The 24,502-nt window shown below is 36.8% G+C and overlaps 1 protein-coding gene across 1 annotated transcript in view; it reads left to right on the forward strand.

Moving 5' to 3' along the window:
- HUWE1 (HECT, UBA and WWE domain containing E3 ubiquitin protein ligase 1) overlaps window positions 1-24,502 on the forward strand; it is a 157,473-nt gene that overhangs the window by 34,746 nt on the left and 98,225 nt on the right. Inside the window, exon 6 of the mRNA XM_044911725.1 lies at window positions 22,719-22,781. Within this exon, the coding sequence (XP_044767660.1) occupies window positions 22,719-22,781 (63 nt within the window). The remainder of the gene's footprint in view (window positions 1-22,718; window positions 22,782-24,502) is intronic.

Raw genomic sequence — 24,502 nt, forward strand, 5'->3', positions numbered from 1 at the left:
GCTTCAAAAGCATTGGATAAAATTCAGCACATTAATTAAAACTAATATAAACTCTTAGAAAGCTAGGAAGACAAAATTTAAATTTATAAATCATCTACCGGAAGTCATAATGGAAAAACTGAAGCATCTCCATTGAATTCAAAAGTCACACAAAAATGCTATTACTTTTGCCACTTAAATTTATAGTAGAGGTCCTAACAAATACAAGAGAAAAGGAAGAAATGAAGGATATGTATTAAAAGAGAAAACTTGGGGCGCCTGTTGCTCAGTCAGTTACGTGTCTGCCTTCGGCTAAGGCATGATTCCAGGGTATTGGGATCCAGCCCCACATCATGCTCCCTACTCAGCAGGGAGCCTGTTTCTCTCTTCCTCTGCCTTTCCCCCCGCTCGTGTGTGTTCTCTCTCTCTCAAACAAATAAAGTCTTAAAAAAAAACTTACTACTATTTGAAGGTGATAGGATTGAGGCTTTTGGTTTTCTGGGGAGACAGTATAAAATTATTAGAACTAATAAAAGTATAGTGAGGTAGCCAAGTAAATGATCACTATACAGAAACAAATATTTCCTCTATACATTAGTAATAACCAGTTAGATGATTAGAAAAAAGACCCTATTCACGGTATCAGCGAGTACACTAAAATAAGCCATAACGGTTTGTAAAACCATACATTAAGAGAAGGTAATGGAGAAGGTTATATTGTGATTTACTGGTAGTGAAGGAACTCTTAAAAAATCCAAAGCATAAATCTTATCGTAAAAATTACAAAATTAAGACTTCCCTTTCATTGAAAAACATCATAACTCACTGCAGTATAGGCACTCACATTGGAATGTAAATCAGCACACTGCTTCCTTGAACAAGAAAAACATCAGTTGGAATAAACAGTGTACTTACTGATATGGTTGACTAACATTCTGGTGCAAACTCATTTTGTCATGGACCAATACCACATTCGAACAATTGGTGGAATATCAGCTGGCCTGTGTACAACAATAAAAAACAGAGTAGTGATAGATGGATAAGTGTTTAGCCATGTTTTAAAACTGTCAGGGGTGGTGTGCCGCGGTGGCACAGTCAGTTGAGCGTCCGACTCTTGGGTTTGGTTTAGGTTGTGATCTCAGGGTCATGGGATCGAGCCCCATGTTGGGCTCTGCACTCAGTGTGGAGTCTGCATGAGACACTCTCTCTCTCCCTCTGTCCCTTTCCCCCTAAAATAAATAAATAAATCTTTTTAAAAAACTGTCAAGGGACTTTGTCATTGTAGTATATTTAAGGAACACCTCCAAATTAACCAGGATAAACAAAGGCTATGGATAGATAATTCACAGACCAGGGAATTCACATTAATAGATGTTGGAAACTCAGTAATTAGAGAAATACAGTTTATAAAACTATCAGATTAACAAATTAGAAAACTATGTAATGGTAAGTGTTAGCAGGCATATGTGAGGCTATAGGAACCCTTGACTGGTACTCCTGGGTATATATCCCAAAGATGATTTCACATTATTCCATAAGGTAACATCTGGGAAAATACTGCATCATTGTGGCAGTTAGTAGATTGGATAAGTAAAATGTGCTGCATGCATATTATGGAATATGTAGCATTTAGAAGCAGTGAACCAAATAGTACATGTAGCAACATCAGTAGCTTTTAAAAATAATGCTGGGGGGTGGTTAAAAATGTTTATTGCTCAGTACCATTTCTGAAACTTAAAAATGTACACACAGAGCAACATAAAGTTTTGAAAAAAATTATAGATGTAAGAAGTGAAAAGTGTTGCCTTTGGCAAGGAAAAAGGAATGTGAATGGGCAATAATCAGATGGTTTACATAAATAAGTAAAAGAAAATAAAGGTAACCAGCAGTATTTAAGATCTGTTAGAACAAAACTAAACCTTTATTTACAGATTAAAAGATGATCTAAATTTGTGAGCAGAGACAGATGATACCATTTTTTGCATGGGAAGACACAATATAGTAGAAGCCCTCTTTGATCAAATTAGGGTCAATAGTTGTTAGGTTAGTTATTGTTAAAATGTTAAAGCAGATCTTTTTAAAAATGTCATGACGTACCACTTTTTAAAAAGATTTTATTTTTAGAGAGGAGTGTGAGCCCGGGGGTTGGGGTTGTAAAGGGGGCAGAGGGAGGGAGAATCTCAGGCAGACTCCAGACTGAGCGCAGAGCCCATGACTCTGAAATCATGACCTGAGCCAAAATCAAGAGTCTGACGCTTAACTGACTAGCCACTTAGGTGCCCCAGTACATACCACTTTTTAAAAACTGAAACACAAATGTCAGTTCTTTTTCCTATCTTTCTAATGTAAGGCCACAGACACTACTTTGAGTCAGAAATAGTCTGTTCTCTTACTTACATAAACTACAACTATCATCTCTGATTTCTTTTTTTTTTTTTTTAAAGATTTTATTTATTTATTTGAGACAGAATGAGAGACAGAGAGCATGAGAGGGAGGAGGGTCAGAGGGAGAAGCAGACTCCCTGCCGAGCAGGGAGCCCGATGCGGGACTCGATCCCGGGACTCCAGGATCATGACCTGAGCCGAAGGCAGTCACTTAACCAACTGAGCCACCCAGGCGCCCTCTGATTTCTTTAAAGTAGAGCAACAACGGTGTAAAGACTTCAGTTTGTAAAGGAACCTGAATACAGAATTAGAAATTTTTATAATTTATCCCGAATCTCTTTTCCCTAATTTAACACTTTTTATTTTAACATCTTGCCTTTTTAGCCTTTCCCAAATATTCAGATTAGTTTTTATAAAAATAGTTCCCTTTTCAGTTTAAATCATTGTTCTGTATAATATTTTAACTTACTTAAAATATATACAACTGGCATAAATGAGTTTAGAGACAAACACCTGGCTTGGTACACATACAGATAACTGGTGGGAGCAAAAGAGTGATTGCAAGCATGCGTTATTCAATATGTTTTAAGTTTTTTTAATTGGCATAGGAACAGACAAATATGTCTGCAGAATGAAATAGTAAGCATCGTGTTGTTTATAAAGAAAAATGGGACAATTGACTATTTGAAGGAAAAATGTGTTTAGATCATTTCTTTACACTATTCACATAAATCCTACAAACGTATTTAGAAGTAAATATAGGCAGCTCTTTAACATCTTTCATGAGGAAGGATTTCCTAAGTCAGGAAACCTATAAGCCATTTTAAAAATTGACAGATTTTATGTAAAAATAATAGTTATAAAGAAAAGGCAGGTGACTTCTTAAACTGGGAAAAAGTATTTGCACTGTGTACAACAAAGAAGTAACACGTTATGTAAACAGCTTTTACAAATCCTTAAAAATGTAAATAACCCAGTAGGAAAACATCAAAAGTATATGGACAGATAATTCATAAAGGAATATGAAATAATTTTTAAACTTGGTCAAGAAAACATGAAAAGATTACACTAGGAATAATGGGGAAATGTACATTATGTGAGATCATTTTTTACCATTAGATTGTCAATATTATCTACAATTGGCTAGGTTGTGGGGAAACAGGTACTTATAAACTGTTGGTGTAAAAATGCCCTGCTGTAGGGTTATTTGGCCGCACCTTTAATTTTAAAATGTATACATTTTATTTCATCCAGTAGTTCTAATTTAAGGAAATTATGTTAGAAATATATTCAAGTGTGCATAAAAATTATGCATAAGTATTCTCACTGCACCATTGTTTGGAAAAAAATTTTGAAATACCATATTTAGCAAGGTATAAGCCTATGTATGACCCTAAAAGAGCTCCTCGATGAAAGGATCTCAGCAAGAAAAGTTAGTTGAAGATCCCCATTTATGGTTTTTTAGAAGTCCCAAAGTAAAACTATATTAATGAAGTACAGAAAGTTACATATCTTAATTGTAAGCTTAGAGAATTGAATTGGGGGAAAAGATGATGGGTGAGTTTCACTTTTTATATTCTGTACTTTAAATGTTTTATAGCTATAATGTATTATATATTTTATAATTAAATGTGAGAATTTGTAATGACTTTGTAGATGTATTTTTAATGACTGTAACATTCCATTGTGCTATAGTTGTTACCTGATTTAATACCTACTATATGTAATCCCCTTAATACTCTGAGAGTAGGAATTCTTACCCTCATTTTACAGATGAAGAGTATGATATTAAGCAAGGTGAAGTGATTTGCTTATAATTCCCATAATCAGGCAGTGATTTGGGGTTTGAAACCTGATCTATTTGCTTATATGAGCCATAACCTTTCTAGCCATATTGAATGGTTTTCAGATTTCAGAACAAGGTTTACATTTAGAGATGGAAGAAGAGTACTCTAGTAAATTTGGTGTTTTGTGTAGAGCCATAACAGCACCTATCAGAATTAATATTTTGTCGGATCATAGCACCCCACTTTGAGGTTATTTGATTATCTATACTGTAACAAGAGTTGTTACAGTACAGTATACTGTATTGTTACATGAATATGGTTTCTCTGAAAATAATTTATTGTACTGCATTCACTTTTCATCTTATGATGATATGATAAAATGCCTATGTGATGAAGTGAGGTGAACGACTAGGCATTGTCATGTAGTCATCATGATACAGCCTTGGTCTGCTTTTGACCATCTGACAATATGTCAGGAGGATCATCTTTCAGACTGCTGTTGACTGGGGGTAACTAAAACCATAGAAAGCATTTTGGACTCCTTTTACCTTGTATGACCCTTATGCTCCCTTTTTCCTCTGAATTGGGCTAACATAAAGACTGTAGATGGAAGGTTGACTTTTAAGTCCCAGACAATTTACAATCTTGATGGGTGCAATACATTGCAGCTTTTGTTACTATATTATGTGCTTGATGCTTTGTTATTACAAATAAAAGCATCTTAAGGTTTTCAAGGGATAAGTCATAATATGCTAGGTGTTTAGTAGTGGTAACTACAATTATTCAAACTCTCTTATTAAAATTTTAAAACTTAATTTTTCTCAAAAATGTAACTTGTTGACGTGGGTTGCTTTCTCCTACATCTTCTTTTGAAATGTGACAGTTCTTATAACAGTGGTCTTCAATAGACATTTTGGTTCATGTCTCTTCGTTTTTTAGACTGCTTCCTGAATCTGAATTCTTTTTGTCATCCGTGCCCTGTGCAACAATTACATGTATTCACTTGCATGTGGTTAAGAACTTGGGTTTAGAAGGATCTAATTCTGTCAACAGATCAAATTAATCTCAGTTTATATATCTGTAAATTGGGGATTATGGTATCTACCTCATAGTTTTTAGGTGTAAACTAAATGAGTCATAAAATTCCTAGGTTTAATGCTGATCACATTGAAAGCACATAATAAATGGAAGCTATCGTTGAAGATGGTCAGCACATAAACTACATGATAAATCCCTTTTATATTTACTTTATTTAAAAACTGTATATATACATTATTTTGCATAAATACATATTGCCACGTTTGGGGGTTTTTTTGGTGTAGTCTTTTTTTTCTCTTGGTTATCTTCCCACAACCTAAAATGTATCCTTGTGTATGTATTTTTATCTTTATATTATATTGACATGTTTAGGGTATTTTTGTCTTTGAATTACAGAGGCAGGACATTTTTGCATCTCAGTTTTCTTATTTAATGGTTTGTAAAAAATTCACTAAATCACTTGTATAACTATGTCATTGTTTTAATGGCTACATCATAATTCCATAGTTTGAATGTTCCATAATTTATTCAACTATTTCCCTATTAATGCATATTCTTTTTTTTCCTATTATGAACAATGATTGCTACGTTAAGCAATCTTATATATATGCCCTTACTTACTGATAATTTTGATTCTGTGTAAGAGTCCCAGTAATCTCCACCTTACTTTAATTGGTCCTTACCTGATGAATAGTGAATTTGAGTATCTTTTCATGTTTGGCTATTAGGATTTGCTCTTGTGGATTGTCTGTTCATTTGCCCATTTTTCTCTTGGTTTAGTGTTTTTCTATAAAAGCTCTGTTGGAGATATTAGCCCTTTGTCTCTGTTTAAAGTATTTTCCCCCAAATCTTTGTGATGTTTTTATTTATTGTGTTTATGTACATATTTTCAAAAAATGGTTCAAAAAAAAGGTAAATGGCTTCTAGAAAAAATGTTGAACATCATGTTTTGATCTTCATGAAAAATGACTTTGTATGTGTATCTTTTCTCATGATAGTTTTTTAGTGACTCCCTTAACCCAGTGATGTGGGCCAGTTGTGAATATGAGTAGTGGTTGGTTAACTGCAAATGTAGAGAAAGTTCTCCAAGACTTATTGAATTGTTAAAAGCCAGTTGGTTTGCTGTTGTTGTTTTATTTATTTTTTTTAAAGATTTTATTTATTTGAGAGAGCATGAGAGGGGGTAGGGTCATAGGGAGAAGCAGACCCCCCCCCCCCCGCTGAGCAGGGAGCCCGATGTGGGACTCTATCCTGGGACTCCAGCATCATGACCCGAGCCGAAGGCAGTGGCTTAACCAACTGAGCCCCCCAGGTGCCCTAAATTGAATTTTTAGTTAACGTACAGTGTATTATCAGTTTCAGGGGTAGAATTTGGTGATTCATCAGTTGCATATAACACCCAGTGCTTATTACTTCAAGTGCCCTCCTTAATGCTGATCGCCCAATTACCCCATCCCACCACCCACCTCCCCGCCAGCAGCCCTCAGTTTGTTTACTATAGTTAAGAGTCTCTTATGGTTTGCCTCCCTCTCTGTTTTTATCTTATTTTATTTTTCCTTCCCTTCCCCTATGTTCATCTGTTTTGTTTCTTGAATTCCACATGAGTGAAATCATATGGTGTTTGTCTTTCTTTGACTGACTTATTTCACTTAGCATAATACCCTCTAGTTTCATCCACATCTTGCAAATGGCAATATTTCATTCTTTTTAATGGCTAATATTCCAGTATATATATGTACCACAACTTCTTTACCCATTCATCTGTTGATGGACATCTGGGCTCTTTCCATAGTTTGGCTATTGTAGACATTGCTGCTATAAACATTGGGGTGCAGATGCCCCTCTAGATCACAACGTTTGTTTCCTTTGGGTAAATACCCAGTAGTGCAATTGCTGGATGGGAGGATAGCTCTATTTTTAATGTCTTGAGGAACCTCCATACTGTTTTCCAGAGTGGCTACACCAATTTGCATTCCCACCAACAGTGTAAGAGAGTTCCCCTTTCTCCGCATCCTTGCCAACATCTCTTTTTTCCTGAGTTGTTCATTTGAGCCATTCTGACAGGTGTGAGGTGGTGTCTCATAATGGTTTTGATTTGTATTTCCCTGATGCCGAGTGATGTTGAGCATTTCTTCATGTGTCTGTTAGCTATTTGTATGTTGTCTTTGGAGAAATGTCTGTTCATGTCTTCTGTCCATTTCTTGACTAGATTTTTTGTTCTTTGGGTTTTGAGTCTGATAAGGTTTTGTTTTTTTTTTAAGATTTTATTTATTTATTTGAGAGAGAGAGCACATGGCGGGGGAGGGTCAGAAGAAGAAGCAGACTCCCCGCTGAGCAGGGAGCCCGATGTGGGACTCGATCCTGGGACTCCAGGATCATGACCTGAGCCGAAGGCAGTTGCCTAACCGACTGAGCCACCCAGGCACCCCAATTTTGATAAGTTTTTTTTTTAAGATTTTATTTATTTGGGGTGCCTGGGTGGCTCAGTCAGTTAAGCGTCTGCCTTCAGCTCAGGTCATGATCCCAGGGTCCTAGGATTGAGCCCCACATCCAGCTCAGTGGGGAGCCTGCTTCTCCCTCTCCCTCTGTCTGCTGCTCCCCCTGCTTGTGCTCTCTCTCTCTGTGTCAAATAAAATCTTTAAAAATAAAAAAAAAATTAAGATTTTATTTATTTATTTGAGAGAAAGAGCACAAAGAGGGGAGGGGCAGAGGGAGAGGGTGAAGCAGGTTCCCAGCTAAGCAGGGAATCTGGTGCGGGGCTCAATCCCAAGACCCTGGGATTATGACCTGAGCCTTAGGCAGACGCTTAACTGACTGAGCCACTCAGGTGCCCTGAGTTTGATAAGTTCTTTATAGATTTTGGATACTAGCCCTTTCTCTGTCATTTGTGAATATCTTTTCCTGTTCCGTAGGTTGCCTTTTAGTTTTGTTGATTGTTTCCTTTGCTGTGTAAAAGCTTTTTATCCCAGTAGTTCATTTTTGCTTTTGTTTCCCTTGCCTTTGGAGATGTGTCTAACAAGAAGTTGCTGTCACCAAAGTCAAAGAGGTTGCTGCCTGTATTCTCCTCTAGGATTTTGATGGATTCCTGTCTCACATTTAGGTCTTTCATCCATTTTGAGCCAGTTGGTTTTTTGAAGGTCTAGTACACTGGTTCTCAAACTTGAGCATGTATGAGTAATTTTATTATTGGTCTTCCTCCCCTGTTCACACCCCTTTACCACCTTCCCCCTCCCGTTTCTGATTCAATAGGCCTGGGACAAGGCCGGATAATGTGCATTGTTGTTGGGTTGTTTTTTTTTTTTAAGATTCGATTTATTTATTTGAGAGAGCGAGTGAACACAAGCAGGGGGCGGGGAGAGGGAGAAGCAGACTCCCAGCTGAGCAGGGAGCCCAACGTGGGCCTCAATCCCAGGACCCCGGGATCAGGACCTGAGCCGAAGGCAAACGTTTAACCAACTGAGCCACCCAGGTGCCCCAATAATGTGCATTGTTAACAAATTTCTAGGTGATACTAAGGCTGCTGGTCCAGGGACCACACTTTATAAACCACTGGTCTAGTCTATCCTATTATGTAAAGTTATGAAATCTTACTGAATTCTTACAGTTCCATGTCAAAGAACATCAAGCCTTTCTCCTGATGTCTGAATACTTATTCTTTAGCAAATCCCATCTAGTGAGGTGGTGTCAAATATGCCTCTATGGCATGGATGATAAAATATTTATTGGGTGTCTGCTTAATTGCTAGAATCATGATAACACTACAAGGTAGGTGAGGATAGTGAGATTCAGAACTTATATTATTTTTGGGAAAAGCCTTTGGGCTCTTATCCTCTGATGAAGTGTAAAATGTATTATTTGCTGTTACTGTCTTAGATGTTAGGGGTTGCTGTATAGCTTGGTTTTTATTCCAAACCTGGGTGTGTCAGTCAGAGATGCAGCTCTTGAATCCACACCCAGACCTTCCAGTTGGTACCATTTAAGAAATATATGACCAACCCTGTGCTGGATGTAGTATAAAACATGTTCTTTTCTTTATAAAGCTTACATAGTAGTTGAGAAAGCAGATATATGTGCATAATAAAAAGGACAAAGAACTAGTTATTCTGAGTAGTCCTAATAAATAGCCTAGAATCTCAAACATTCCATAGATTTACCTTGTTGGCTGCAAAAGAAACTTTTCTTCATAATAAAAATATGTGCTCAGTATTTTAAAAAATTTAGAAATTACAGAAGATAATTTATCATGACCATGTGTCTATTCTTAGCATTTTGAAAGATTTTCTTAGTGTTTGTTTTATGCATATTTCTTTACATGACTGAACACATAGTATATATAATTTTATGATTTTAATGTACTAGCATTAGTGTTTTCCCCAGTTAACTTTGCATAATTTTGTAAGAAATGTTTCTTTGTGTTTAGTATAATGGTAATATCATAAATGTCACAGTGTCACAGACTTTCATGGATCAGGTTTGGTTTGGCACATGGTTTTTTTTAAGGATTCCAGTTTAGCACACCTCTCTAGTCATTGGTGCTCTATTTTTATCAGATTACGAAAGATGGAAAGATTTTTCTGGTGACACAGATAATAGAAGTATGCTAAAACAATTAGTTGTGACAACAGAAGAAACAAAAGAAACAATTGTGAAGGTGTACAGCCTTTCAAGCTTATTCTGCCTTGCAGGTTCAGATCCTTGATTTGATCCTCAGTCTCATTCTTGGTCTCTTCTATGTGGCATCAAATGTTTGTACCCTTTATCCTCATGGTTATCAGCAAATTCCATGTTTCTTCACCAGAAGTCCTGGGAATAGCCAAGAAAATAGAAAATGTAACGAGGAAGTATTTTTCTTATTGGGTATTAAACTTTTTAAATAAAGCTGTAGGAGTTAAAGTAGCATGGTAGTAACAGTGGAATTCAGTTGAACATTTACACAAACAGATCCAACACGTAGGAGTTGAATTTATAATAAGGACAACATTTCACATTAACAGAAAAAGGAATTATTCAATAAATAATATAAGAACTGGCTAACAGGGGCAATTAAATTAGATTCTACCTCATCAAAGTAAAATTAAGATGTATTAAAAAGTTGAGTGTTGAAAGCATGAAGCTAAAAGCATTCAAAGAAAGTATAACTACATGTTCTTATGTTGTTTGGGGTGGGCAGTCATTTGGGGAATGAAACTAATACCATCAGAGAAGAAATTGATATTAAAATAATGGCATTATACCTTTTGTAAGTGAATATTTTAAATACTCTGAAGTTATGCCATCATATTATCTCCGTTTACAGAACATTTCTCATTGTTTGGGTTATTTTTCAGTGTTTTTCTATTGTAAATAATGCCACAGTGAAGATCTTTAGTGCATCAGTCTTTGGTAACAAATGCTTTTATTAAGTTCTTAATGTTGGGCCTTGTAATTTACACATTCTTGTCTCATTTAATCATCAAAAAGATGCTGTAAGCATCATTTTCTCAATTTTATACCTAAGCTCAATTTTGAGATAAAAGTCAAAAAAATTGAGTAGCTTGATCCAGCTGTTGAAGATGAACATAATAGCCAGCTGCCTTAAATCTTTCCCTTTTCACTGGTTCCTCCTATCTATATGTACATTTGAAAAAGAGCAAGGGAAAGCAAGAACATACTTTTTTTTTTTTTTTTTTTTGGTCAGTCTAGGTAAAGGCATGTCTTTTTTTTTTTTTTTTTTTTTTCCCAAAGAACCAAATTTGGTTTACTTGATTATATCTCTATTTTGTTTTATTTATCTCTGCTCTAATTATTACCATTTCCTTCTTTCTGTTTGCTTTGGGTCTGGTTTGCTCTTTTTTCCCTAGTTCCTTAAGGTAGAAAGTTAGGTTACTGATTTTAGATCTTTCTTTTTTTGAAGGTAGGTAATTACAGCTGTGAATTTCCCTGTAAGCACTGCTTTCAGCGAATCCTATAAGTTTTAGTATGTCATATTTTTATTTTCATTCATCTTGGGGAATTTTCTAATTTCCATTGTGATTTCTTCTTTTACCCATTGGTTGTTAGGAGTGTGTTGTTTAATTTTTACATATCTGTGAATTTTCCAGATTTCCTTCTGTTTTGGATTTCTAATTTCTTTTCATTGTCTTGGAGAAGATAACTTTGTATGATTTTATTCTTTTTAAATTTCTTGAAGTTTGTTTTGTGGCCTAACATAATGGTCTTATCTGGGAGAATGTTTTATACGTACTTTAGAAGAATGTGTATTCTGCTGTTGTTGGGTGGATTGTTATGTATATTTATCTGTTAGGTCTAGTTGATTTAATGTTCTTCTATTTCCTTGTTTATCTTTTGTCTAATTATAAACATTTGCCCTTTGGATTAGACTAACACTTGAGCAATGAAGAGTTAGTTTGAATTAATACTTAGTTTTAATAGTACACAAAAACTTTGCTCCTGTATAGCTCTGTTCCCCCCATTTTGTGTTGTTGCCACAAATTACATCTTTATACATTGTGTGCCCATCAGTATAGATGTATAGTTACTGTTTTATATGGTTGTCTTTTAAAACACAGAAAACGAGGGGTTATAAAACTATAAAAATATATTAATACTGACTTTTATAATTTACCTATGTAACTACATTACTGTTTTTTTTATTTCTTCATATGGAGTCAAGTTACTGTCTTGTGCCCTTTCATTTCAACCTGAAGGGCTCCAATTAGCATTTTTTGAATCATGTGTACCAGCAATAAAGTCCCTCAGCTTTTTATCGGGGAATTCTTAATTTCTCCTACATTTTTTTTTTAAAGATTTTATTTATTTGACAGAGAGAGACACAGAAAGGGAACACAAGCAGGGGGAGTGGGAGAGGGAGAAGTAGGCTTTCCGCTGAGCAGGGAGCCCGATGTGGGGCTCGATCCCAGGACTCTGGGATCATGACCTGAGCCTAAGGCAGACGCTTAACGACTGAGCCACCCAGGTGCCCCGTCTCCTACATTTCTGAAGGATAATTGTGTCAGATCCAGAATTTTTGATTGGCAATTCTTTTCTTCTAGCACTTTGAATATGTCTTCCCACTGTACCCTGACCTCCATGGTTTCTGATGAAAAATCAGCTATTGATCTTATTGTGGATTGCTTGTACATAACAAGTTCTCTTGCTCTTGCTGCTTCAAGATTCCCTTGAATTGGATTTGTAGATCATGTCTTCGGTCAAATTTGAGATGATTTGGCAATTATTTCTATAAATAATTTCTCTGTTCCCCTTTCTCCCCTCTTTCTGGGACTCTGATTATGCATGTGTTGGTACACTTGATGGAGTCCCACGTTATCTCTTAGACTTACTTTTAATTTTCCTTCTTTCTACTCTTCCAGCTGGGTGATCTCAATTAACCTAGCTTCAGATTTGTTGATTTTTTTTTTCACCTTCCAGTATTTACTTGCAAATATACATGTCTCAGAATTTTTACAAAAGTAATTCATATTTAGTGTTGTAAGTAATAAAGTACATAAAATTGTAAAGAAGAAGTAAGTCTTCAGTCACCATCATGTACAAAAAATAACTGATAGCATTGTGTTTCATATGCTGCTTTTCCCTCCACATAACCCATGGTATCTTCTCACAGCATTAAATATTTCTTTGAAAATGTAATTTTTAAAACAGAACTACCATATGATCCAGTAATCATATAACTGGGTATTTACCCAAAGAATACAAAAACACAAATTCGAGAGGATATATGCACCACGTTAATTGCAGCATTATTTACAGTAGCCAGACTACAGCACCTGTCCATCGATAGATGAATGGATAAGCAATGGAATAATATTCAGCCATAAAAAGAATGAAATCTTGCCATTTGCATCAACATGGATGGACCTAAAGAGTATAATGCTAAGCAAAATAAGTCAGAGAAAGACAAATACCATATGATTTCATTCGTGTGGAGTTTAAGAAACAAATGAACAAAGGGGAAAAGACAAACCAAAAACCAAACAGATGATTGCCTGAGGGGAGGTGGGGAGAGGTGGGTTTGAAATAGGTGAAGGGGATTAAGAGTACACTAATTGATAAGAACAGAATAATATATGGAATTGTTGAATCAGTCTTGTACACCTGAAAATAATTTAATACTGTATGTTAATTCTACTGGAATTAAAATAAAAATGAATAAATAAAATGTGTTGACTTAAAGATTTAAAAAATAATAGTTAAATTCGCTTTAGTACTTTTTAGGAAAAAAGAAAATGTAATTTTTAAAGACTAGACCATAGTCTTGGCTTCTAAACCACCTCCTGGTCCTCCTGAGTTTCCAGAACTGCCCTTCCATGTCTTCTTGGCTACTGCCTCCTCCTGTGCTCAGCCTCTGAGTGTTAGAGTGGCTCAGGGCTCCACCCTGGGCTTTTTTATATAATTACTGCCTCAAAAATCTCTACTGGATATCTAATAGTTGTAATGTGTACAATATCAAACTTCTGACCTTTCTTCCCATTTGTTTCCCCTAGGCTTAGCCTATTCCATGTACCTGGTCCCTTTCCTTTCCTGGACAGTGAGAGACACAGTGAGAGAGGGAACACAAGCAGGGGGAGTGGGAGAGGGAGAAGCAGGCCTCCCGTGGAGCAGGGAGCCCGATGCGGGGCTCGATCCCAGGACCCTGGGACCATGACCTGAGCCGAAGGCAGACGCTTAACGGCTGAGCCACCCAGGCGCCCCCCTTTATTTTTCTTTATAGCACATGTTACCATCTGATGTTCTGTATATTTAATTACGTTAGTTGATTGATTCTTCTCCCTGCTTACATCTGCTGTTGAAACACTCAAAAAGTGAATATTTTCGTTTCTGTTACTGTGCTTTACAGTGCTGTATTTTCTATTTGCTTCCTTTTTTATAATCTCTTTGTTGATATTTGATGAAACCATTCTCATGGTTTCCCTTAGTTCTTTGTGTATGATTTCCTTTAGCCCTTTGAGCGTATCTAAAATCAGTGATTTAAAGTCTTTGCCTGTTAAGTCCAGTATCTGGATTTAGGAATAGTTTGTTTTTTTCTAGCTTTATTGAGATATAATTGATATATAACGTGTAAATTTAAGGTTTACAGCATGTTGACTTGATACACTTACATATTACAAAGTGATTACCACACTAGGATTATCACCTCACATAGTTATCATTCCTTTTTTGTGGTGAGAACATTTAATATTTACTCTGAGCAACTGATGAGTATATAATACAATATTGTTAACTGTAGTCACCATGCTGTACATTAGATCCCTAGATCTTATCATATAACTGGAAGTTTGTACCCTTTGACCAACATCTTCCCATTTCCCCCAAGCCCTAGCCCCTGGCAACCACCGTTCTGTTTCTGTGAGTTCAGCTTTTTTAAATTCCACATATAAGTGATATGATATAGTGATTGTCTTTCTCTATCTGACTTGACTTATTTCAATTAGTAGAATACCCTCAAGATCCATCCATGTTGTCAGTAAAGGCTGGAATTCCTTCTTTCTCATGGCTGAATAATACTCCTGTGTGTGTGTGTGTGTGTGTGTGTGTGTGTGTGTGATCTTCTTCATCCATCCATCCATAGATGAACACTTAGTTTGTCACCATACGTTGTCTAGTGTGAATAATGTTGCAGTTAATAGGAGGGGGCAGATATCTCTTTGATGTCCTGATACCGTTTCCTTTGGATATATACCCAGAATTGGGATTGCTGTATCGTATAGTAGTTCTATTTTTAATTTTTTGAGGATAGCATTTTTCCATAGTAGCTATACCAATTTACATCCCCACCAGCAGTGCACAAGGGTCTCCTTTTCTCCACATCTTAGCCAGTACTTGTTATCTCTTGTCTTTTTGATAATAGTCTAGATTCTAACAGATATGAGGCAATATCTCATTGTGGTTATGATTTGCATTTCCCTGATGATTAGTGATACTGAACACTATTTCGTATACCTGTTGGCCATTTATATGTCTTCTTTGGGAAAATGTCTACTTAACTCCTCTGCCCTTTTTTTAAATCATTTTTTGTGTGTATTACTGAGTTGTAGGAATTCTTTTACTGTTCTCTCACTTGTTTTTGCCATTGTTGCCTGTACTTTTGGTATCCAAAAAAAGTACCAAGACCAGTGTCAAGGAGCTTTTACTGTTTTCTTTTAGTAGTTTTACAGTTTCTGGTCTCATGCTGAAGTCTTTAATCCATTTCAAGTTCAATTTTTTGAGTGGTAAAAGAAAGTCCATTTTTCTGCATTTTGTTACCCAGTTTTCCCAGCACCATTTATCAAAGAGTCTGCTTTCCCCATTGATTATTCTTGGCTCCCTTTTAAATATTAGTTGACCATATATGTGAGGGTTTATTTCTGGGCTCTTGATTCTGTTCTGTTGGTGTAATTTGTCTGTGTTTATATCAATACCATACTGTTTTTATTACTCTAGCTTTGTAATGTTTGAAATCAGGAAGTGTGATACCTCTAGCTTTGCTGTTCCTTCTCAAGATTACGTTAGCTATTTGGGGTCTTTTGTGGTTCCATAAATTTGAGGATTTTTTTCCTATTTCTCTGAAAAAAATGTCATTGGAATTTTAAATAGCAATTACATGAATCTGTAGATGGCCCTTGGATTGTATGGACATTTTAACAATATTCTTGTGATTCATGAACACAGGATATCTTTCCATTTATGTCTTTAATTTCTTTCATCAGTGTTTTATAGTTTTCAATGTACAGGTCTTTCACCTTGGTTAAATTTATTGCTAAGTATTTTACTGTTTCTGGTGCTACTATAAATGGGATTGTTTTCTTTTTTTAACTTTCTTTGAGAGAGAGCAGGAAGGGTGGGGTGGGGAGGGGCAGGGGCAGAGGGAGTGGGGGAGAGAGAATCCTAAGCAGTCTGCACACACCCAGCACGGAGCCGCCCTCGGGCTCAATCTCACAACCCTGAGAATCATGACCTGAGCTGAAATTAAGAGCTGGACGTTTAACCAGCTGAGCCACTCAAGCGCCCCAGGATTGTTTTCTTAATTTCTTTTTCATATAGTTTATTGTTAATGTATAGAAATGTGACTGATGAGTTCTAACAGTTTTTTGGTGGGGTTTTTAGGGTTTTTTTTTAATAGATAAGATAATATCATTTGTAAATGAAGACAGTTTTACCTCTTTCTCAAGTGGATGCCTTTTATTTTTTTTCTTGCCTAATTGTTCTGGCTAGGACTTCCAGTATTATATTGAATAGGAGTGTTAAGAGTGGGTACCCTTGTCTTGTTCAGGATCTTAGAGGGAGAGCTTTCATCTTTTCACCATTTGAGTATGATGTTAGCGATGGACTTGTCACATATGGCCTTTATTAAAACGTTGAACTGTGTTCCTTCTATACCTCATTTTTGAGTTTTTATCCTGAAAGGATATTGACTTTTTGTCAAATGTTTTTTCAGCATCTATTGACATCATATGATTTTTGTCTTTAACTCTATTAATGTGTTATATCATATTTATTGGCTTGTATATGTTGAACAATGATTGCATCTCAAGGATTAATCCCACTTGATAATTGTGTATGATCATTTTAATATGCTGTTTCAATTTGGTTTGCTAGTAGTTTGATGACAGTTTTTGCATCTTCATTTATCTTGTAGTGTAGTGTCCAGATAAGGACACTACACTTATTGTAGTGTCCTTATCTGGCTTTGCTATCAGGGTAATTTTGGCCTCTTAAAATGAGTTTGGAAGTCTGGCCTCTTCAACTTTTTGGTAAGAATTTGAGAAGGATTGGTATTAATTCTTTAAATGTTTGGTGAATGTACCAGGAAAACCATCTGGTCCTATGCTTTTCTGTATTGGGTATGTTTTGATTACTGATTTAATCTTACTCATTATTGATCTGTTCAGATTTTCTATCTCTTCATTACCCACTATTGATATTCTAGGAATTTATCCAATTCTTCTAGGTCATCCAATATGTTGGCAATTTGTTCATATGTAGTTTCCTTTTTTATTATTTTTTTAATTTTAATTCCACTATAGTTAACATACAGTGTTATATTAGTTTTAGGAATGCAGTATAGTGATTCAACAATTCTTTACATTACTCAGTGCTCATCATAAGTGTATTCTTAAACCCCACCACCTATTTCACCTATCTCCCTCCCCACCTCCCCACCAGTAACCATCAGTTTGTTCTCTATAGTGAAGAGTCTGTTTCTTGGTTTGTCTCTCTCCTTTTTTTCTTTGTTTTGTTTCTTAAATTCCATGTGTAAGTGAAATCACAGGTAGTCTCTTAATCCTTTATATCTCTGTGGTATCATTTGTAATGTCTCCTCATTTTTAGCTAAAATTTCATCTATTTCGTTCATCTTTTCCAAAAAACCCGCTTTTACTTTTATTGAGCTTTTCTATTGTGTTTTTTTGGTTTTTTTTTTTTGGTCTCTATGTCATCTATTTCTGCTGTGGTCATTTTCCTTCCTTCTACTAATTTTGGCATTAGTTTGTTCTTTTGTATCCTTGAGTTATAAAGTTAGGTGTTGTGTATTTGAGATCTTTCTTCTTACCGTAGTCATTTATCCCTGTAAACTTCTCAGAACTACTTTTGGTGCATCCCATAAGTTTTGATATGTTGTGTTTCCATTGTTTTTTGTCCTGATATTTTTAAATTTCCCTTTTGATTTCTTTTTTTGATTCATTGGTTCTTCAGGAATGTATTGTTTAGTTTCCACATATTGTGAATTTTCCAGTTTTCCTCCTATTACTGATTTCTAGTTTTATACCATTGTGGTCAGGAAAGATACTTGGTATAATTTCAGTCTCTTAACTTTGCTAAGACTTGTTTTGTAACTTACTATGTAATCTATGTGGGAGAATGTTTTATGTACATTTGAGAAGAGTGTGTATTCTACTGTTCAATGAAATGTTCTCTATATTCCTGGTAGGTTGCCATCTGCAACAATATGGATGGAGCTAGAAAGTATTATGCTAAGCAAAATAAGTCAGAGAAAGACAAATACCATATGATTTCACTTATATGTGGAATTTAAGAAACAAAACAAATAAAGGGAAAAGATAGGCAAACCAAGAAACACACTCTTATCTATAGAGAACAAACTGATGTCACCAGGGGGGAGGTAATGGGGGGATGGGTTAAATAGGTTGATGGGGATTAAGGAGTACACTTCTGATGAGCACCGGGTGTTGAATGGAAGTGTTGAATCACTATATTGTACACCTGAAACTAATATCACACTGTATATTAACTGGAATTTAAAAACTTTAAAAAAACGTATAGTTTAAATTCAGAATTTCCTTAGATTCTGTCAGGACAATCTATCCATTGTGGAAAGTAGGGTGGTGACATCCCCTATCATTATGTATTGTTATCTGTTTCTCCCTTCAGATCTGTTAGTATTTGCTTTTAATGTATTTAGGTGCTCCAGTATTGTGTGCATATAGTTTACAATTGTTATATGCTGTTTGAATTAACCCCCTTATCATTATATAATGACCTTCTTTGTCTCTTGTTACACATTTTGAGTAAGAGTGTATTTTGTCTGATACAAGTATAGCTGCCCATGCTCTCCTTTCATTTCTGTTGCATAGAATATCTTTTTCCATCCCTTCACTTTGAGTCTACATGTGTCTTTAAAGTTGAAGTGAGTCCATGTAAGCTGCTGGGTCTTGTTTGTTTAAATTTTATTTAAATTCAATTAATTAACATATAATGTATTATTTGTTTCTGGGGTACAGGTCTGTAATTCATCAGTCTTATACCCAGTGTAATTACAACACATACCCTCCCCAATGTCCCATCACCCAGTTACCCCATCCCTACACCCCACTCTCCTCTAGCAACCCTCAGTTTGTTTCCTATGATTAAGAATCTCTTATGGTTTGTCTCCTTCTCTGGTTTTGTCTTGTTTCATTTTTTCCTTCCTTCCCCTATGATCCTCTGCCTTGTTTCTTAAATTCCACATATCAGTGAGATCATATAATAATTGTCTTTCTCTGATTGACTTATTTCACTTAGCATAATACCCCCAGTTCCATCCATGTTGTTGCAAATGGCAATGTTTCATTTTTTGATGGCTGCATAATATTCCATTGTATATATATATTTATATACCACATCTTCTTTATCCATTCATCTGTCGATGGACATCTGGGCTTTTTCCATAGTTTGGCTATTATGGGCATTGCTGCTATACATTGGGGTGCAGGTGCCCTTTCGGATCACTACATTTGTATCTTTGGGGTAAATACCCAGTAGTGCAGTTGCTGGGTCGTAGGGTAGCTCTATTTTCAACTTTTGGAGGAACCTCCATACTGTTTTCCAGAGTGGCTGCACCAGCTTGCATTCCCACCAACAGTGTAGGAGGGTTCCCCTTTCTCCACATCCTCGCCAACATCATTTCCTGATGTGTTAATTTTAGCCATTCTGACTGGTGTGAGGTGGTATTTCATTGTGGTTTTGATTTGGATTTCCCTGGTGCCAAGTGATGTTGAGCACTTTTTCATGTGTCTTTTGGCCATTTGGATGTTCTTGGAGAAATGTCTGTTCATGTCTTCTGCCCATTTCTTGATTGGGTCTTGTTTTTCTAATCCATCCAGCCACTCCATGCCTTTTAATTGGAAAATCAATACATCTACATTTAGAGTAATTATTGATAGGCGAGGACTTAGTAATGCCATCTTACTGTTTATGGCAGTTTTGTATTTTCCTTGTCCTTTCTTCCTCTCTCCCTGCCTTCCTTTGTGAATTGATGGTTTTCCATAGTAATATGCTTTGATTCCTTTCTGTTTATCTTTTTTGTATCTAATACACGTTTTTGCTTTGTGGTTACCAGGAGCCTACATAAAACATCTTGTAGCTAAGTCTTTTTTAAGCTGATAACAACTTTGATCACACCCACTCTACCCTTTTACTCCCCCCAACCTCATTTTATGTTTTTAATATTCAGTTTACCTCTTTTTAAATTGTATATTCATTAACAAATTATTTTAGCTCTTACCATTTTTAATATTTTTGTCCTTTAAACTTTATCATCCATGGGTGATTCCTTTTTTTGTTTGTTTTTACAAACCCTTGTGTCGAGGGCTGACTTTCAATAGATCACAGTGAGGGTGCTGCTCTGCTATGTACAAAACCCTGATCCAGAAGCAGATCGTCTACAAATGGTTTAGCACCAGGTTCCCCACGAACGTGCATTGCGTGACAGGCGAGGGGGCGGCCCCCTTTCCGGCCGCACCCTGTTTCCCGGGACAAGGGGCTCTGAGCACCAGACCCTGGTCCCGACACACAGCAGGGGCGGTAGGGGACTGGCTATCTGAGGCCATCTGAGGCCCCGTGGCACTGCTATGTCGTTCTGCCTGGGCGGGATTCTGACTTAGAGGTGTTCATTCATAATCCCACAGATGGTAGCTTTGCCCATGGGTGATTCTTTAAGACCATGTTCTCCTGGGGCTCCTCAGAGTGGCTATAGCTGGTTCATAGGCCACTGCAGGGTCTGTAGCTGAGACCAGTATGCAGGTCTATTACCCAATATGCAGGTGGGTCAGACAACCCCCCCCCATCCTTTGGCTTATGGGGCTAGGTTCCCCAACTCCAACAAAGGCACTTTTGTCCATGGATGGATGCCAAATTGTTGCATAGGGGCAGTGAGGTAGGTCTTATTTGGCCATCATGCTAACATCACTGCTCATGCTCATGTTGCTGTAATTTTTTTTTCCTTTGTGTGTTTCATAGTGTCTTGTTTCTTTGTATACCTCATAGTTTTTTCCTTGAATAATGGACATTTTTAATATAATGTGGCAACTCTGGAAATCAAATTCTCACTCTTCCCCAGGGTTTGTTGTTATGGTTTGTTGTTGTTTCTTTATTTTACTTTTTTTTAAGTTTGTACCTTTTAAAGATGTTATTTGACAGAGAGCACAAGCAGGGAGAGTGGCAGGCAGAGGGAGAAGGAGAAGCAGGCTCCCCAAAGAGCAAGGGAAGCCCGAGGTGGGACTCGATCCCAGGACCCCGGGATCATGAGCTGAGCCGAAGGCAGTCGCTTAACCAACTGAGCCACCCAGGCGCCCAGTTGTTGTTTCTTTAGACTTTTCTGAACTGATTTCATAATTATGTGATCATTAATGCTCTTAGCTTAGGGGTTGGCTAGTGATTTCCCTTAAACTCCTAAACAAGAAAATACATACCCCCCCCCCCCCCCCCAGTCTTTGCAGGTAGGTTTTGTGTGTATGTTCGGTGGCAATACTCCTATCTTCACTACTCATCCAGGATGTTTATAACTATGCCTTAGCCTTCACTTGTGACTTGCACAGAGGCTGATGATCACCCAGGCGTGTAGAACTTGGGGCCTTCTTGGGTCAGATATTCCTCTTACCTTGTCAAGTTGCTCTATGTGAATACAATGTAGTGTGTTACTACTTGTCTGAAATTAAAAAGACAGAGTTGTTAGAAGTCACTGTTAATACCTTAGCTTCCCTTTCCATAAGACTAAAAGTAAAAGAGAGCTGTGTTTAACCTTGGGCGTAGATGTGGCCTTCTAGATTCCCAGGAGTCTGTGGAACTTTTCCAAGCCCTTATTCTCCAAAGCATCTCACTCCCCAGCCATTTCCCCCCCATACTTTCCAGTTTGTCTATTGTTTAGCCCTTGTCCCAGGAAGCAGGGATTAATGCATTTGCTTTTTAATGTTTTCAACAAATGTTCACCCCACCCTTGGGAGCATTCCGAATCAGGCAAAAATGATATCTCAAACACTGTTGAAAATGCAAGTGAGTTGGGCGCCTGGGTGGCTCAGTTGGTTAAGCGACTGCCTTCAGCTCAGGTTATGATCTCAGGGTCCTGGGATCGAGCCCCACATCGGGCTCCCTGTTCAGCGGGAAGCCTGCTTCTCCCTCTCCCACTCCCCCTGCTTATGTTCCCTCTCTCACTGTCTCTCTCTGTCAAATAAATAAATAAAACCTTTAAAAAAAAAATGCAAGTGAGTTTATTAAGTAAGAATATATGGCTGGAGGTTTGGATTTGGAGGCCAGTAATAGTGCACAATTTAGTCATTTTCCCCCATTACCTTAGGGGCTAGTACTTGATGAGTTTTTAGACTTTGTGGTGGCAGAGTATAGTACGAGTAGGCAATATAGAGTCTTCTGCTTTGCAACTTGGTTCGTGTCAAAAAGAAACTGTAGAGCATGTGATTCCTCACTGTAGTGAGGAAGGTGAACAGGCTGAGAGCATGGAAAGCATAATATAGTACTGAAGGCCTGATGGGATAAGACTGACCTGTCAGCAGGTATGACTGAAGGCATGTATAATTGCTTATAGTTGCTTATGTTCTTCCCAGTAGCATCCTCACAGAACAGTGAAATTGATCTCATTGGAGAAATCACCTTTAGGCAGACCTTGAGTCTTAAGTCCTTGCTTCTGTTTTTGCTCCCTGTCTTTGTTGGACTTTCACAGTGGATGTCTTCTCAATGCCAACACCGTATTCCAAGCAGCCACATACTCTTAAATATTTTATACACAGGGCTACTTTAAGCACTAACACTACCTTTTTCCTTTTTTAGAGCTGGGGTGGAAAGGAGAATGGCTTTGGACTTGCAGAATGTTGCAGAGACTTGCATATGATGGTAAGTAACTCTGGGATATGGGTATCTTTTGGCAGAGCTATGTGTGGTCTCTTTTTGAGCCTTACTTTACAATGAATATATGGTATATTAAGTTGCCACTTCACATCAGGACCTTTGAGGAACCTGAGATCAATTGAGGCATAGCACATCTTGTCTAGAAATGCTTAGGTCCTCAGTGTGCTGACAGTAGGAACAATCTCAAACACAGTATATGTTCATACCCAGCTCTTGAGTAGGAAGCTGTATTTGGTGAATCCGTTTGAAAGTGTTGAAAAATCCCAGAAAGGGTATTTGCTTGCATTCTCTCACTGAAACTATTGGAATTCTGGGCAGTATGGTGTGTTTTTTAAGAATGGATGCTTGGGGAACAGTCCTGCCAGGAAGGTTATTGAGAACTTAAAATGTTCTGTGTGTTTTCCATGTTTACTCCTCATGCGCTGTCCTGTTCATACCTTTCATCCATGCTTAGGTTAGAAGGTTAAGCCATCCTCCCTTCTGCTTTGATATGTTGTTTTGGAACTACAAGGTACAGTTGGATTTGTTAAAAACAGTTGTGCCAAGAAGCAACGTATTTTCCAGCAGAAGTTGCTCTTTTTGTCAGTTTGTCGTGTATAGGACAAATAGCTGCAATGAAATTTAGTGAATTTATCTTAGCAAGCCTTTTTTCCCTGGGAGAATGGTTCTTTTTCTGGTCAAAGAAAACTACAAATTAAAACAAATTACTTTCCCACCTTAGTTGGTATACGTTCTTTAGTGTGTGTTATATGAATGAATATTGGGTAATACGGGAGGTAAGTATTGTCTCTTTAATAAAGCTACATAAATCTTAAAGAGTATTCAGTTTGGAATTCTAATTATGAGAAAATGACTTTTGTCTTAAAGTTGGTTAATTCTGAGCCTCCTTTTGTATATCAAGCTTGTTCTTTACCCCTTGTCAAAACAGTATGATACACTCTACTAAGTTTGTATGGTGTCTGTCTTGGGCCCGGTCTGTGTTAAGAAATCACACATCCTTTTATTTATTGATATTTGGTATATCAGTGAGACTTTGAAACATACGATGTGTACTTTAAAAGGAAGTAATACATACGCATGTTTTTAGAAATACATATGCATGCAATTTCAAAATTATTGTATACAATAATCAATTTTTAAAATTAATGTGTTATGTAAATATAATTAATAACTTTATTATATTCAGTAATTCTCCATTCTCAGAAGCAACAATGCTATGCTACTGGTTTCTTTTAAGGATTCATTCTAATGGGCATGCTGTTGTCGTCTTAATTTTGTCTTTGCTTCTCTAGAGTTAAAGAGGATTTGTTGTCAGGGTCTGGTTCATATTGACTTGGTATTTACCTGTGCAGAAAAGCATTTTGATACCATGGGAAGTGGTGTAGAATGGTATGAAAGGGAGTATTTGAAGAATTAAGAAGGTACACTAATGAAGCATAGTTTGAATAAAATATTTCAAAAGGTGATGGTGTACACTAAAGTTTCCATAACAATGTTCTTTTCTATTCCCAAGTTGGTACCTAGAACCTTGTATTTGTTCTCCATCCTTTCTTGGATTCTTATTCATTATTGCTTGGCAGACTTGCCTCTCTTTTTCTTCTTGAAAATAGCTACAGTCAGAATTGATCTCTTGAAAGAAAGAGCAACTGATAACTTATAAGTAAGAAATGTGAAGGCTTTTGGAGCTCTGGGCTCCATCCTCCTGA

The sequence above is a fragment of the Neomonachus schauinslandi genome, chromosome X (genome assembly GCF_002201575.2).
Source record: "Neomonachus schauinslandi chromosome X, ASM220157v2, whole genome shotgun sequence".
Classification (NCBI taxonomy): domain Eukaryota; kingdom Metazoa; phylum Chordata; class Mammalia; order Carnivora; family Phocidae; genus Neomonachus; species Neomonachus schauinslandi.